Below are 13770 nucleotides of genomic sequence, written 5' to 3' on the forward strand. Positions count from 1 at the left end.
ATCTTTGGAATGTCATTCCCTATTTATAACTGCTAAAATAGCAATCTATTTTTCAAGGGCCAGATGTAGTACTGCCTCTTCTATGAAGCCATCTCTGATCACCTTGGTGATCTTCCTCTCCTGAATTCCCTTACCTGTTCCCAACTTCACATTGGTATTGCTCACACACTGCCTTAAACTGGGTCTGTTGAACACCTGTTTGTTTCTCTGTTATTATGATCTCTTCATAGACAAAAGACAATGTCATTGATCTTTGTTTCCCACAGCACCTGGTATGGTAGCAGGAATGCCACTCATATTCATTAAACAAAAGTGCATTCCCTATGGGTGCCAACTATCTTGCCAGTGTTCCTTTTTGTGGTACCAGAATCTGAAGCATTGAGGAAAAGGTGTTTGTTTAAAGATGTTCTATGGAGGGATCCCTGGGTGGCTTAGGATTTGGTGCCTGCCTCTGGCCCAGGGCGTGATCCTGGAGTCCTGGGATCTAGTCCCGCGTAGGGCTCCTTGCGTGGAGCCTGCTTCTCCCTCTGCCTGTGTCTCTGCCTCTCTCTCTCTCTGTCTCTCATGAATAAATAAATAAAATCTTAAAAAAAAAAGAGAGAAGATATTCTATGGAAGTCAGTATCCCTGATTATCCTATTATACAGAAGTCAGTATCCCTAAATATCTCATGACATACAATAATACAAAATTTGGGGACTCCTGGGTTGCTCAGCGGTTGAGCGTCTGCCTTTGGCTCAGGTTGTGATCCTGGGGTCTGGGGATTGAGACCCACATCGGGCTCCCTGCAAGAAGTCTGCTTCTCCCTCTACCTGTGTCTCTCTGCCTCTTTCTCTGTCTCTCATGAATGAATAAATAATATCTTAAAAAAAATTGATACCAACAGAGAAGTATCAATATCATGGAACAGTTTTGCTGTGATTTCAGATTCTCAATGATGGTAAGAGAATATGAACCATTTGATATGTTTCAGCAAACAGGTTTTAAATATAAAATTGTCCAGAAGGCAAGACAGTGACCTTCTGTAGGCCTTTCCAAGCTTGAGATTGAAAATTACATATAACTAAAACATTCCAGGATTTTGTAATTCTGTAAGGGACTGGCTTAGAACCAAGACTAAACGTCAAAACTGAAAGGACCTTGAGAGTTCTTTTGCTGATTCCTCAGTCTCTCTAAAGCCATCTGTGATGGATTTTTGTTCCTTCCTTTTGTCCTTTTTTTATTGACTATCAACTAAAACCATTCTTCACAGCACCTGAGTAATTGATTTGTTTCATAATGAATTCTGCAACTAAAATGAGGTTGTTGGTCTCACAGTAAACATAGATTTCAATTGGAAAAAGTGAAAATAGTGAACTTAAGCTATTAGAATAGTGTATGTTTCTATTTCCTTAGTAAGTTCCTCCCAAATGTCTGACCATATTTTCTGATTTCTGTTGCCCTTAAAAATTAAATGCAGGTCGTTCGAAATTTAGTATATAATCACAAATGGCAACAAAGTGCTTATCAAGCTTAAATCCAAGGTCATCTATAATTCTTTGTCAATTATAATCCTTCTTACTAATATAAGAACTGCCTTAAACAGGAGGCATGGCTAATCCTCTCTAAGTAAATCCTGCCCCCTTGTGGATTAAAACATCCACAGCTAGGAAAGAAGTGCTGTAACTGCTTGGGTCAGTTTCTTTTTCTACTTTTAAAAAAGTAGTTTGGGGCCCCTGGGTGGCTCGGTGATTGGGCGTCTGCTTTTGGCTCAGGGCATGACCCCGGGGTCCTGGGATCGGGTCCCACATCAGGCTTCCTGTGGGGAGCCTGCTTCTCCCTCTGCCTGTGTCTCTGCCTCTCTGTATCTCTCATGAATAAATAAATAAAATCTTAAAAAATAATAAAAATAAAAAGCACTTCAACAATCTTTAAAAACAATGTTAACAATGAAACAAAATGAAATCACTTGTATAAATTGCCTAAGAGCTGACCAATGGTGACAAAACACAATGACAGATAATAGTATATATTTGTATCTTGTTCTTTGCATTCCATTCAGCTAAGACAGAGCCTTGAATATTAATATATCAGTTAATATTTCATACAATATTATAGTTAGAAAGGACATTAAATATTGATTCGTCTTCCACGTATAAGGATCCCTTTTACAGCTCCTGACATAACCCCACTTGAATGACTCCAGTAATGGAAAGTTCACTAAATGAATCAGCTCATTCTCTTATCAAACAGGACTGTTAGAAAATCTATCAACATATGAAGCCCAAATGGAATAAATCTTTTGTAAGAAAACCAGATCGTTCCGAACTAGAAAGAGGTATTGGAGATCTTCCAGTCTATCATTTTATGGTTGAAGCTGTTAGGCCATCTGGACCTGATTCTACCCAAGTGACAAGTAATACTTGTTTTATAGCCTTTTAAATGTTGGAAGGTAGCTACGATGCTGCTCCTTAGTCTCCCGTCTTCCTAACTTGCCCTCTATAATTGTGTCAACTCTTCTTCATATGACATGTATTTCAAACCCCAATATCCAGTCACAAACATCTGGATGCCCACATTTTTGTCAATGCCCCTCCTAGCATGCAGCATCTCTGATGCTCTGGATGTTCTCCTTTGGCTAGTATCAAATACGATAGAACTGTGACCCTCCATGTATGAGGCATCAGACCTCTGTTAACGCAGCCCAGACTCTGTTGGTTTTTTTTCAGCAGCCATATCCCACTGGTGGTTAATTTAAATCTTGTAGAGCCCCGTGTCCTCTGGATCTTCCCACTCGGTGCTTGTGTCTAGCTGCAACTTCTAACATTTGTCTCTGTTTAAATATCTTCTCATTTTTGGCTCAGGATCCCAGCTAGCAAGATAATGATACATCTTAAGTGTGTATGATCAAACCAGCTCTGCTACCTAGCTCTGTGCCATCGACATGGTCTCTGTGTTTCCCACCAGCCAATTTCTAGGCAAAGAGAATAGAATAAAAACAGAAGATGGGCTCATGTCCCCACAGTGCCACCCATCAGCTGCGTGGTCCGCAATTCTCTCTTCTCTAAAACAGAGGTGATGACATGAGCTCACTGTGTAGTCATGGGGCTCACATGAGATAATGCACTGGAGTGAGCTGAGCTAACAAACCTCAAGTGCTATTAATCAGTAGCTTTCACATGGTTTGAGTGAGGAGTGAAGGTTACCAACTTGGCATTCCCAGTGCTAGACCAGGGGAAGATCTTAGTAGAGTTGTTGTTGTTTTTTAAGATATTTATTTATTTATTTATTTATTTACTCATTCATTCATTCATTCATTCATTCATTCATTCATTCGACACAGAGAGAGAGGCAGAGACATAGGCAAAGGGAGAAGTAGGCTCCCCCTGGGGAGTCTGATGCAAGACTCTATCCCAGGATCCCAGGATCACGACCTGAGCAGAAGGCAGACGCCCAATCACTGAGCCACCCAGGTGCACCTTAATAGAGTTTTTTAATGTGGATAAATACAAACAATGTACATACTAGACAGTTGTCACAGAGGGGGAAGGGGAGGTGACTTGATCATTTGTCATCAGGCCAGGTCTAGTCTGAAGACCTCAACTGTCTTCTCCAGTGCAAGGCTCTCTCTCGCCCTCTTCCCCTATAACTCCTGCCAGGAGCGCCTCTATTTCTTCTCCTCTTTAATCCATCCCTCCCCCACTCCATCTTCCTCTTCTCTTCCTTCTTCCCTCCTTCCCCAGCCTTCTCTCCCCCTTCTTCGCCTCCAAAACCAACCCACAGACTGGGGAGGGGAAGAAGCCTAATATCTGGCTGGCCCCCACACTGAAGCCCACCTCTCAGGCTGCCACCTCAGTCCTTGCATACACGCTCCACTAATTTTAGGGACTCCAGGAACAAATACTTCCCCCTGGGGGTGGGGTGGGGTGACCAGAAGGCACCACACTGATTCCCAGATGTCTGAAATTATGCTGCTAACCTGCAAGCCTCACTGTGTTAGCTGTAGGCTGTCTCTAAACATCAAAGACATGTTTGTATTTGAGAAGACATTAGAGCATTAGTTGCCTAACAGCTCACAGTGAATGTGGTTTTCCTTTTCCTAAGATCTCAAAAAGGGGGCTGGCCCAAGGGACTCTGGGGTTGGGCTGGGTATGGGGTTGAGAAAGCAAAATGTATAGAAGAGAAACATCCCTAGTTCACAGTGAGGGGGCCTGAAGGAGGGGACAAGAGAAGACAGTGCTGCCTACTGTTCACTTTGCCCCTACAGCTGCCTCGGGTCCGTGCAGGAATGCATGTCTGCCTTTCTAGAACTAGGTCAGTCCCACTTCCTTAGCCAGTCTTGTCAGAAATGATCTTCCAGGGGCACCTGGCTGGCGCAGTCAGTAGAGCATGTGACTCTTGATCTCAGGGTGATAAGTTTGAGCCCCATGTGGGATGTAAAGATTGCTTAAAAATAAAAAGTCTTCGTAAATTTTTAGTTTTCATTTTAATTACTTTTTTCAAAAATTTTATTTATTTGAAAGAGAGAAATAGATGAGCAGAGAGGAGAGGGAGAAGCAGGCTCCTCACTGAGCAGGAAGCCTGATGTGGGACTCGATGATCCTAGGACCCTGGGATCACCGCCTGAGCTGAAGGCAGATGCTTAACTGATGGAGCCACCCAAGTGCCATAAAAAATCTCTTAAAAAAAGAAAATGACCTTCCATACAATATTGTTAACTTTCTTAGGTGCAATAATATGTTATGGTTGTGTAGAAGAATGCCCTGAATTTTAGGAGGTCCTTGCTGAAACACTTAGAGGTTAAAAGTCGTGCTGTGACTTAACTTCAACCAGTGCAGCAAAAAATAGAGAGATGAAGCAAATATGGCCAAATATTAGCAGTTATCAAGCAAAATGACTTCCAAACTCCTCAACCTCCTGTTTCACCTCTTCAGCATATGCTCTTCTGGTTTGCCTTGTCTTTGGAAGTACAGTATGTACAACTATGAATAATAATAATTACCATGTGTTGAGTAGGCCTGTGAGCAGGTGTCAGTGCTACACGCTTTACATACATCATGTATAATCCTACAACAGTCTTCCCTGGCTGATGTTTTTTTCTCTTCATTTCACAGGGAAGAAAAAAAGACCCGGAGTGGTCAGGAAATTAACTGGACTAATGGGCACTACTTAAAATTTCTGTTGATTTGACTCCAAAGTTTATGCTCATTCTCCTGCATCATGCCAACTCTTGAATTGCACTCTGTGTTCCAGAAACAGTCAGGAAGGTGCACACACACACACACACACACACACACACACTCCCACCCCTACAGATTTCTATGTATGTCATTAGTCTAAAAGTCAGGAGGCCTTAGGGTGAGTCATTTCTTCTAAGCCTCAGTTTCTTGATCTGTAAAATGAGAGACGTTGATTTAAAAATATCCAAAGTCTGGGGCACCTGGATGACTCAGTTAGTCAGTTAAGCATCTGACTCTTGGTTTCAACTCAGGTCATGGTCTTGCGGTCATGGGATCGAGCCCCGGCTTGGCCTCTGCACTCAGCGAGGAGTCTGCCTCAGATTCTCTCTCTCTCCCTCCCACTCACTATCTCTGTTTCTCTCTCAACTAAATAAATAAAACCTTTTAAAAAAATAACCAAAGTCCTTTTTATTTTTCTGACAGACATTCAGTAACTGTGATTCTCTGGAGGCTTTCCGAAATATGTAAAGGGAAACACAAGGAAATTCTCTTCCCATTCAGCTAAGTGACCAGGTCCACTAAGAAAAGTTCAATTGCCGAGTGGAAGGAGGTGCTTGCACACCTGGATGGGCCATTGGTGGGGGCTCCCCTGTACATTACACAGTATGATGGCACAGCTCCTATACCTGACACTAGGTAGTAACTACCATGGCTCTCTAACTCTGGTACTCACAAACTGCATGTGTACACACCCTGGTAAACACCCCAATTCTTAAGGAAAAGAACCGACCTAGGGATGCTTGGGTGGCTCAGTCAGTTAACCATCTGCCTTCGGCTCAGGTTGTGATCTCAGGGTTGTGGGATCAAGTCCTGTGTTGGGCTCTGCACTCAGTAGGGAGTCTGCTTGAGGTTCTCCCTCTCCCTTGCCTCTCCTCCTGCTTGTGCTCACTCATTCTCTCAAAAATAAAGAACATCTAAAAAAGAAAAAAAAAAGCTACCCATTGTTGACCTGTGCACCAAGGACTGTGGCCTCTCTTAGATGAAGGCCCCAGAGAATGTTGAATGTCAATGTTGAGGATGGCAGTGCTGGAGGACCCATCCTTTGGAAGGAGTAAGCATGCAGACTTAACTTGAGATCTAGGGCAACTTGTGTCCTGTAGGCATCAGTAAGTATTTAAGAAACAGAAGAATTCTCTGTTAGAGAAAGAAGAAGGAGTAGATATTTTAAATGCAGCATCCTGGTCCTATTAAAAGTTATCCTGGCCTTTTGCCTCCTTGCATCCGTGAAAGCAAGATGGGTACCAGCAGCTCTGGTGGAGTCATCTGAGAAAATTCGCCAAGTCCTTGCTCTTGCTGTGTCTGCTCAAACTGGCACAGGCCGATCCAGAAATATGGTCCCCATATGTGATGGAAACACAGTATGTGAAGCCTATATAGGCTTCGTTTAGTTGGACTAAGTGGACTTTCTTGAATGGATTATCCAAAACATCTACCTGACAGCAGAAAGAATGTTAGCTCTCTGAGCATAACATTTTTAAGAGGCTTTGATTATAAATGTTTTGATGTGAATGGAATAGTCTTTTGGTTATAGAAGCCTCCTTTTATTTTTTTAAAGATTTTATTTATTTATTAATGAGAGACACAGAGAGAGAGGCAGAGACACAGGCAGAGGGAGAAGCAGGCTCCTTGCAGGGAGCCCAACGTGAGACTCCATCCTAGGCCTCCAAGGTCACGCCCTGGGCTAAAGGTGGCGCTAAACCGCTGAGCCACCAGGGCTGCCCAAAATTTACTATTATTGGGGCACTTGGCAGGCTTAGACAGTAGATCCTATGACTCTTAATCTCAGGGTTATGAGCTCAAGCCCCACGTTGGGTGTAGAGATTGCTTAAAAATAAAATCTTGAGAGATCCCTGAGTGGCTCAGCGCTTTGGGCCTGCACTCGGCCCAGGGTGTGATCCTGGAGTCCCAGGATTGAGTCCCACATGGGGCTCCCTGCATGGAGCCTGCTTCTCTCTCTGCCTTGGTCTCTGCCTCTCTCTCTCTCTCTCTCTCTCTCTCTCTCATGAATAAATAAAATCTTTTAAAAAATAAAAATAAAATCTTGAAAAAAATAAATAAAATAAAATGTACTATTATCTTCCCAATAGACTCATCTTCAAAATATGTGTCTTATTTCCCTCAGTTATATAAAAGTATACACAGAAAAACAAAAAGTTATCCCTGCCCCATCCCTTTGAAGGTCTTCCCCCCCCCCCCCCGCCCCCACCTTTCAAGGTCTTAAAGGCTCAAGAGAATCTTTGGTAAATGTAAATATCCTTTAGAGAATAAAGTTTTTAATCTTAGCTGAATGTAGGCAGTCATCATCTGAGAAAATAAAACAACCCTTCTGCTAGTGGAGAAAAGCAGGGGAAGGGAACTGACATTTTAGGAGGAAACGAATGCCCTATGTGCCATCCCTGTGCTGGGTGCCTTATGTCAGGGTGTCCTTTAATCCCCATTTTGCAGATGAGAACAGTAAGGCTCAGCGAGGGTCATTGTCCCAAGCTCGAGCTCTCAAGGGCCTGTGTTAAGTGCCTGAGTTGTAGGAGACTCCTTCCCTTAGGGAGAGCCTGAGGTGAGGCTTCCAGGGCTGAATCTTGCCACACGCACACGGAGAATGTTCGCATCACCGCTACCTTCTAGCACCTCCCCTCACCATCAAGTGCCCGGAGCGTCCCAGAGGCCCAGTGGAGACTTCAGTTGACCCTTTAACAACACAGGCTTGGCTTGTGTGGCTGCACTTATGCGTGGAGCTCTTACAGTACACTAGTGTGCCTGTGTTTTCTCTTCCGCAAGATATTCTTAATGTTTTCTTTTCTCTAGCTGACTTTATTACAAAAAGTATATAGTACACATAACGTACAGTCTATGTGTGGACTGGCTACATTATGTTATGTTATGTAAAGTTTCCTGTCCACAGTGTAAAGTTTTGGGGGAGTCAAAAGTCACATGTGGACTTGGGACTAGGGTGGGGGGGTGATGCCCCTAACCCTGCATTGTTCCAGAATCAGCTGCATTTGCCTATTTGTGGCCTGCTGCCACCAGTGCCAGCCCTGTTGATGTAGGTTTAGAATGTAGGTGAGGCTTGGTGGGGTCCAGAGTTCATGGCCAAGAAAGAATTCTTGAGACATCTTTGGGGCAAAATGGTGGGTTTTTTCTAAAGCCCGCGGACAGGACCGAGGGCAGGACCCAAGGGCAGAAAGGGCTGCAGCTCCCTGCTGGCCCGGGATTGTGAGGGGCAGCTGATGATCTACTTTGGAGTTGGGTAAAGCAACCATCAGGGAAGTTTCAAGAGGATCTTCGGATGCTAAAGCCCACACAGGATACCAGAGGCCTTGCTCTGGTCGAGCCAAGGTTGTTTTTCCCTCTAGCAAGGCGTTCACATTGAGAAGGTTGGGAGCTTCCTGAAAGAACATTATACTCTGCCTGCCTCAAGTATTTGTCAGTGGGCTGCCAGTGATAAGGACATTTAATTTTATCTATATTTCCTTCTGCCTTTGTTTCCCACATCAGTGTGACTTAACTTTTAAATTCTCAGTTTCCTACCAAATTAAATTTTGATGATCTTGTAACAGTCCTTCTCTCTTTCTTTCTTTCTTTCTTTCTTTCTTTCTTTCTTTCTTTCTTTCTTTCTTTCTTTCTTTCTTTCTTTCTTTCAGATTTTATTTATTTTATCTATTTAATCATGAGAGGCCATGAGAGAGAGGCAGAGACACAGGCAGAGGGAGAAGCAGGCTCCCTGCAGGGAGCCTGATGCGGGACTCGATCCCAGGACCCTGGGATCACACCCTGAGCCAAAGGCAGAGGCTCAACCGCTGAGCCACCCAGGTGTCCACTAATAGTCTCTCTTAACGAAGAGGAACCTTTCAATGCCTGGGAGCCCAGGGCTGGCTCTGCGCACTCACACACCAGGCGGCAGACACCTGTGCTTGGCAGCATTGCCCATCCCCAAGCCTGAGAGTTCTATACAGAACCCAGGGCCCTGTCTGCTTAGGCTGCACATCACAGATGTGGTGGGGAGGTGAAACACAGAAGGAGGAATTTGTGAAATTTGCAGGGATCCCAGGGTCCCCTGAAGTCTCGGGAGCTGAGGTTCTCCACAGGTGAATGCACTCTGATCTCGAGTTTCTCTGCTTCGGGAAAGTCATCTGTGTTCACTGGGCGGCCCCCTCCCTGCACTCCCGTATTTAATTCTGGTTATGGTATAAATAGAACTTGGAACTCTGGCAAAGCACACCACCCACCACTGTGTTCCTTTCCTTTGGGGACGTCAAGCAAATCTGAGCCTTTGATTCCCTCTAGTGGCTCAAATCAGCAACTTTCATAGCTGTTTCTTTGCATTTATTTATTTAATGTATAGAGCCCACTGTATGCGCCAAATTGCTGCTGGGTTCTCAGCTTTGCCAGGGGCATGGGAGGCTGGTTTCCTCTGATCATTGTTGTGCCCGGTGGAAAGGGGACAGGGGGAGAAGCTGGAGGGGAGAGCTCCTTTTTACAACTTAGCTTAGTGCAATGCACACTGGCTGCTCTTCCTGCTGTCGCATAGCTGCTTTATGGGGATGGGGGAGGATGGGTCTTATATGGGTTATTCTGTCTTTGAAGGAGTTGTAGGACCTCAGGGCAACTCATTTATCCCTGGCTCTCAGTTTGCTTATGGGTGAAATGAGTACACGGGTTAAATTGAAGTCAATCCAACACCTGTTTGTTAAGTACTTACAGTGTGAGGGACTCTGGGCTGGGCGCTATGGGGATGTAGTGGTTAAAGGGGAATCTCCGGGAGCTTACAGGCTAATGGGAGAACAGGAGCAGGTCCAGGAAGCCACATAAGACATAGGACAGAAGCAGCAGAACATGATTGTTAGAGTCTGAGCTTTGCAGGGAGGCAGATCTGGGGTTGAGCCCCCGATCTGTCATTGCCTAGCTGTATGATCTTGAGCAAATTGCTAAGCTGCCCCTTCTGTTTCATCCATAGATTTGGGTAATCACCCTTTCTTCCTACGGTTAAGTGCTCAGTATACAGCCAGACCACACAACGGACTCATTAAATCGTGGCCACTCTCATTGCAGTTTTAAGTTTTAAACAGAGATAACAGAAACTTTATTGTGAATGTCAGTAAGGCCCCACGAGGGTCTTGTCCTGTTGGTTCTGCAAGCCCTTTCTATGCCCCACAGATTTCTGTGGCCCCTTTCTTTGCCACAGAGCTTGGGAATCCACCTGCTGCTTCTCGTAGGGTGGGTGCCTCTGAAGATCCAACCCTGCAATGTCAACCCAATCTGCACCCCCGTTTAGAGGGAACTACAGTCGCCCCTGTTCCCTTCTTCCTCCTTTCAGGCCCTTTTCCTTCCCAGCAGATTTACTGCTAATTTATCTTGGGAAATGAACAGGGAATACGAGAGGTAGTTTATGTGCTTTTGTTGGTCGTGTTTCTTGATCTTTAGTGCTTAAGACCCTCTGACATGGCAGAGTGAGTGCTCCCCAGGAGAGGGGACGTCACCAGAAGCCCTGACCCTTGGGGCTGTTCCAGCGTGGAGGCTGTATGATTCTGTTACCTTGTGAATATAGCACCAGAACATTGTGAATGGCTAGAAAGAGACCACTTTTTCCCACTGAGCTTCTTTATCCTGTGTAAGGAGACAAAGGAGGATATTAAAGCACATCTTGATGCAGGACACATCAGACCTTGAATCCAAGTGAGGTTATTTAACACTGTGGGGTTCATAATCAACAATGTCCGAAATCGATAGGGAGGAGAGAGGGTGAGCTGGAAGCCTAGAGTTGCTGACAGGATACCATTCCTGGAACAAGGTGAAAATCAGTGATAAAGCCAGAAGTGACTCTGAAATCCCATTGGCCAAAGGGATCCTGGATGGGTGGAGGGACAGCATCCAAATGTGGTAATTTGGAATTTCATTTTGGATGGGAGGGGTTGCTTTATATTTGAAGCCATGTGAGATGAAACTATAGAGAGTGGAAGACAGAAGTTGGGGGAAAAGAGAATGAGTGTCCTTAAGGGAAGCAGGAACAGCCTATAAGGTCCCACTTGTTCCCTGAGGCATCCTGGGGCAGCCTGTCTCTACGGTGACTCTCAAGGAGTGAAGTGATATCTGGAGCCTTTCTCAGGAGGATGCCAACCCCTGCCTTTCCTTTAGTTTCTGTCCTTTTGGAAGTCTCTACTGGTAAGGGAGAGAAAGTTAAAACAAAAAACAAAAAACAAAAACAGTTGTTGACCTGAGTGCTCTCATCATTCATAAAAACACAATAAGGAAGGAAAGATAGACATCGGTAAGAGTATAATTCGGGGGGGCTACAGAAAATAAATGAGTTCAGTTAATGGAGGAGCCAGTGGGAGATTCCAGGACTTTTGGTACCTGCGGTCTAGGATTCTTCCAACACCATGATTTGCCCCTTGCCTACAGGAACACCTAGGAATTATTAGTTGTAACGTTTGCTTCCCACACATTGCTATCCAGTTTCTGCATTACTCATTAGAGGTTCTCCTCTTCCAGTTTCCTATTATGTTGGAACCCTGGGGACTCACACCGAGATCAAGAGAGTGGCTGAAGAAAAGGTCACTTTGCCCTGTCACCATCAACTGGGGCTTCCAGAAAAAGATACCCTGGATATTGAATGGCTGCTGACTGATAATGAAGGGAACCAGAAAGTGGTAAGTATACAACTGGCCCGACCACTGCCTTCCCTCCTCTACCCCTGCTCTTCCCCTCATCCTCCTACGGCTGTCTTTCCTCAGTCCTCCAGTTTTTTTGTTGGGTTGGAAAGAGCTAGAATTGCTCTTTCAGGGGCAACTGGGTGGCTCAGTGGTTGAGCGTCTCCCTTCGGCTCAGGGCGTGATCCTGGGGTCCTGGGATCGAGTTCTGCATCAGGCTTCCCACAGGGAGCCTGCTTCTGTCTCTGCCTGTGTCTCTGCTTCTCTCTCTGTGTTTCTCATGAATAAATAAATAAAATCTTAAAAAAAAAAAAAAAGATGGGCAGCCCAGGTGGCTCAGTGGTTTAGCATCACCTTCGGCCCAGGGCCTGATCCTGGAGACCCGGGATCGAGTCCTACGTCACGTTTCCTGTAGGGAGCCTGCTTCTCCCTCTGCCTGCATCTCTGACTCTATCTCTGTGTGTCTCTCATGAATAAATAAATAAAATCTTTAAAAAAAAAAAAAGAAAGAAAGAAGTGCTCTTTCATCTGGCTTATTGTTGAAAGACTCTAGAGACAAAAATGATAAACAAGGAAAGGTATTTGGGTCTTAAAGATAAGAGATTCTGTGTTCTTTGGGCAAGCAAGAAAGCCACCTATCAGTTGTTCAAAGAGGAAATCTGTACTCTTAGTGTCTTTCCTAAGAAGGGAGTTAGCATGCAGTAGCTTGATACCCTAACCCAGTGGCCAGAACCCCAAATCTATACTAGGAAACCTGCTCCTCTTCCTCCTCTGAAACCATTACCACCTGCCTGTTTGCAGCTTTGCACAAATTCATGACTTTCAAGCTCTGAGATTGATGTGTAATATGATGAAACATATGATGCAGGACATGACTAGAAATGTTTAACACATATATAATTGGCCAGTGAAAGAATTAATGCTGGTTCGGGAGTTGGAAAATGAAGGATCTGGCTCTGGGTCTTATGTGCTCAGGATGGGGAGGTCCATTGGTGCTTATGGGCTTTTGGGCAATGTGAACAGAATTTGCACTGCTTTGCTCCCAATGATCCATGAGGCTGGTGTCTATGGAGAGTGAGAAGTAAGTAGCTACTGTATTATCTGTCTGCCTTGGCTGCATTCAGCCACTGTAGCTTTCCTCAGCCTGGCTTTTCTAGCACAACTCTTCTCATTCCATTTCCCCACTTTTGGGTGTGGGCGCCTGGATGGCTTAATTGGTGGGGCATGCCACTCTTGATCTCAGGGTTGTGAGTTCAAGCCCCATGTTGGGTGTAGAGATTGTTTTAAAAAATAAAATCTAGGGGCACCTGGGTGGCTCAGTGGTTGAGCATCTGCCTTTGGCTCAGGCCCTGATCCCAGGGTCCTGGGATCGAGTGCTGCATCGGGCTCCCTGCATGGAACCTGCTTCTCTCTCTGCCTGTGTCTCTGCCTTTCTCTCTGTGTCTCTCATAAATACATAAATAAATGAAATCTTTAAAAAAATAAAATAAAACCTAAAAATAAAACAAAACTATTGGTTGAAAGTTTTGTGATTTAAAGAAAATCACATAAAATAACCCAGGGAAAAGCTGACTTTAGACTTTTTTTCCTTTTCAGAACTTTACCTCTTGCCCTACTACAAAGTGAAAGGTTATCCTTTCTTCTTCTCTGTCTGCACTCCTGATTTCATATGATGGTTCCGTGCTGGAAGAAGCTAAAGTTTTCACTAAAATAAAATCCAGGATCATTGTTGGATTTCAGCTCCTACATCACTTTATCATTTTGATACTGCTTGTCATTTTGTTCTCCTAGTACGTCATCCTGAGACTGTTCTCTGTAGGGCAAGGTCACCTTAAACTGAGAGTATTTCTTCCAGCAGATTCTTAGTCAATTGTAGACATGATACTGTCTGTTCTGAATGAAGGAAA

The 13770-nt window shown here is 44.5% G+C and overlaps 1 protein-coding gene across 1 annotated transcript in view; it reads left to right on the forward strand.

Moving 5' to 3' along the window:
* Positions 1-13770, forward strand: part of LOC121499688 (CXADR like membrane protein) — a 98159-nt gene that overhangs the window by 65715 nt on the left and 18674 nt on the right. The window contains 1 exon segment of the mRNA XM_041770648.1: positions 11706-11863. Within this exon segment, the coding sequence (XP_041626582.1) occupies positions 11706-11863 (158 nt within the window).

Source organism: Vulpes lagopus, chromosome 10 (genome assembly GCF_018345385.1).
Source record: "Vulpes lagopus strain Blue_001 chromosome 10, ASM1834538v1, whole genome shotgun sequence".
Taxonomy (NCBI): domain Eukaryota; kingdom Metazoa; phylum Chordata; class Mammalia; order Carnivora; family Canidae; genus Vulpes; species Vulpes lagopus.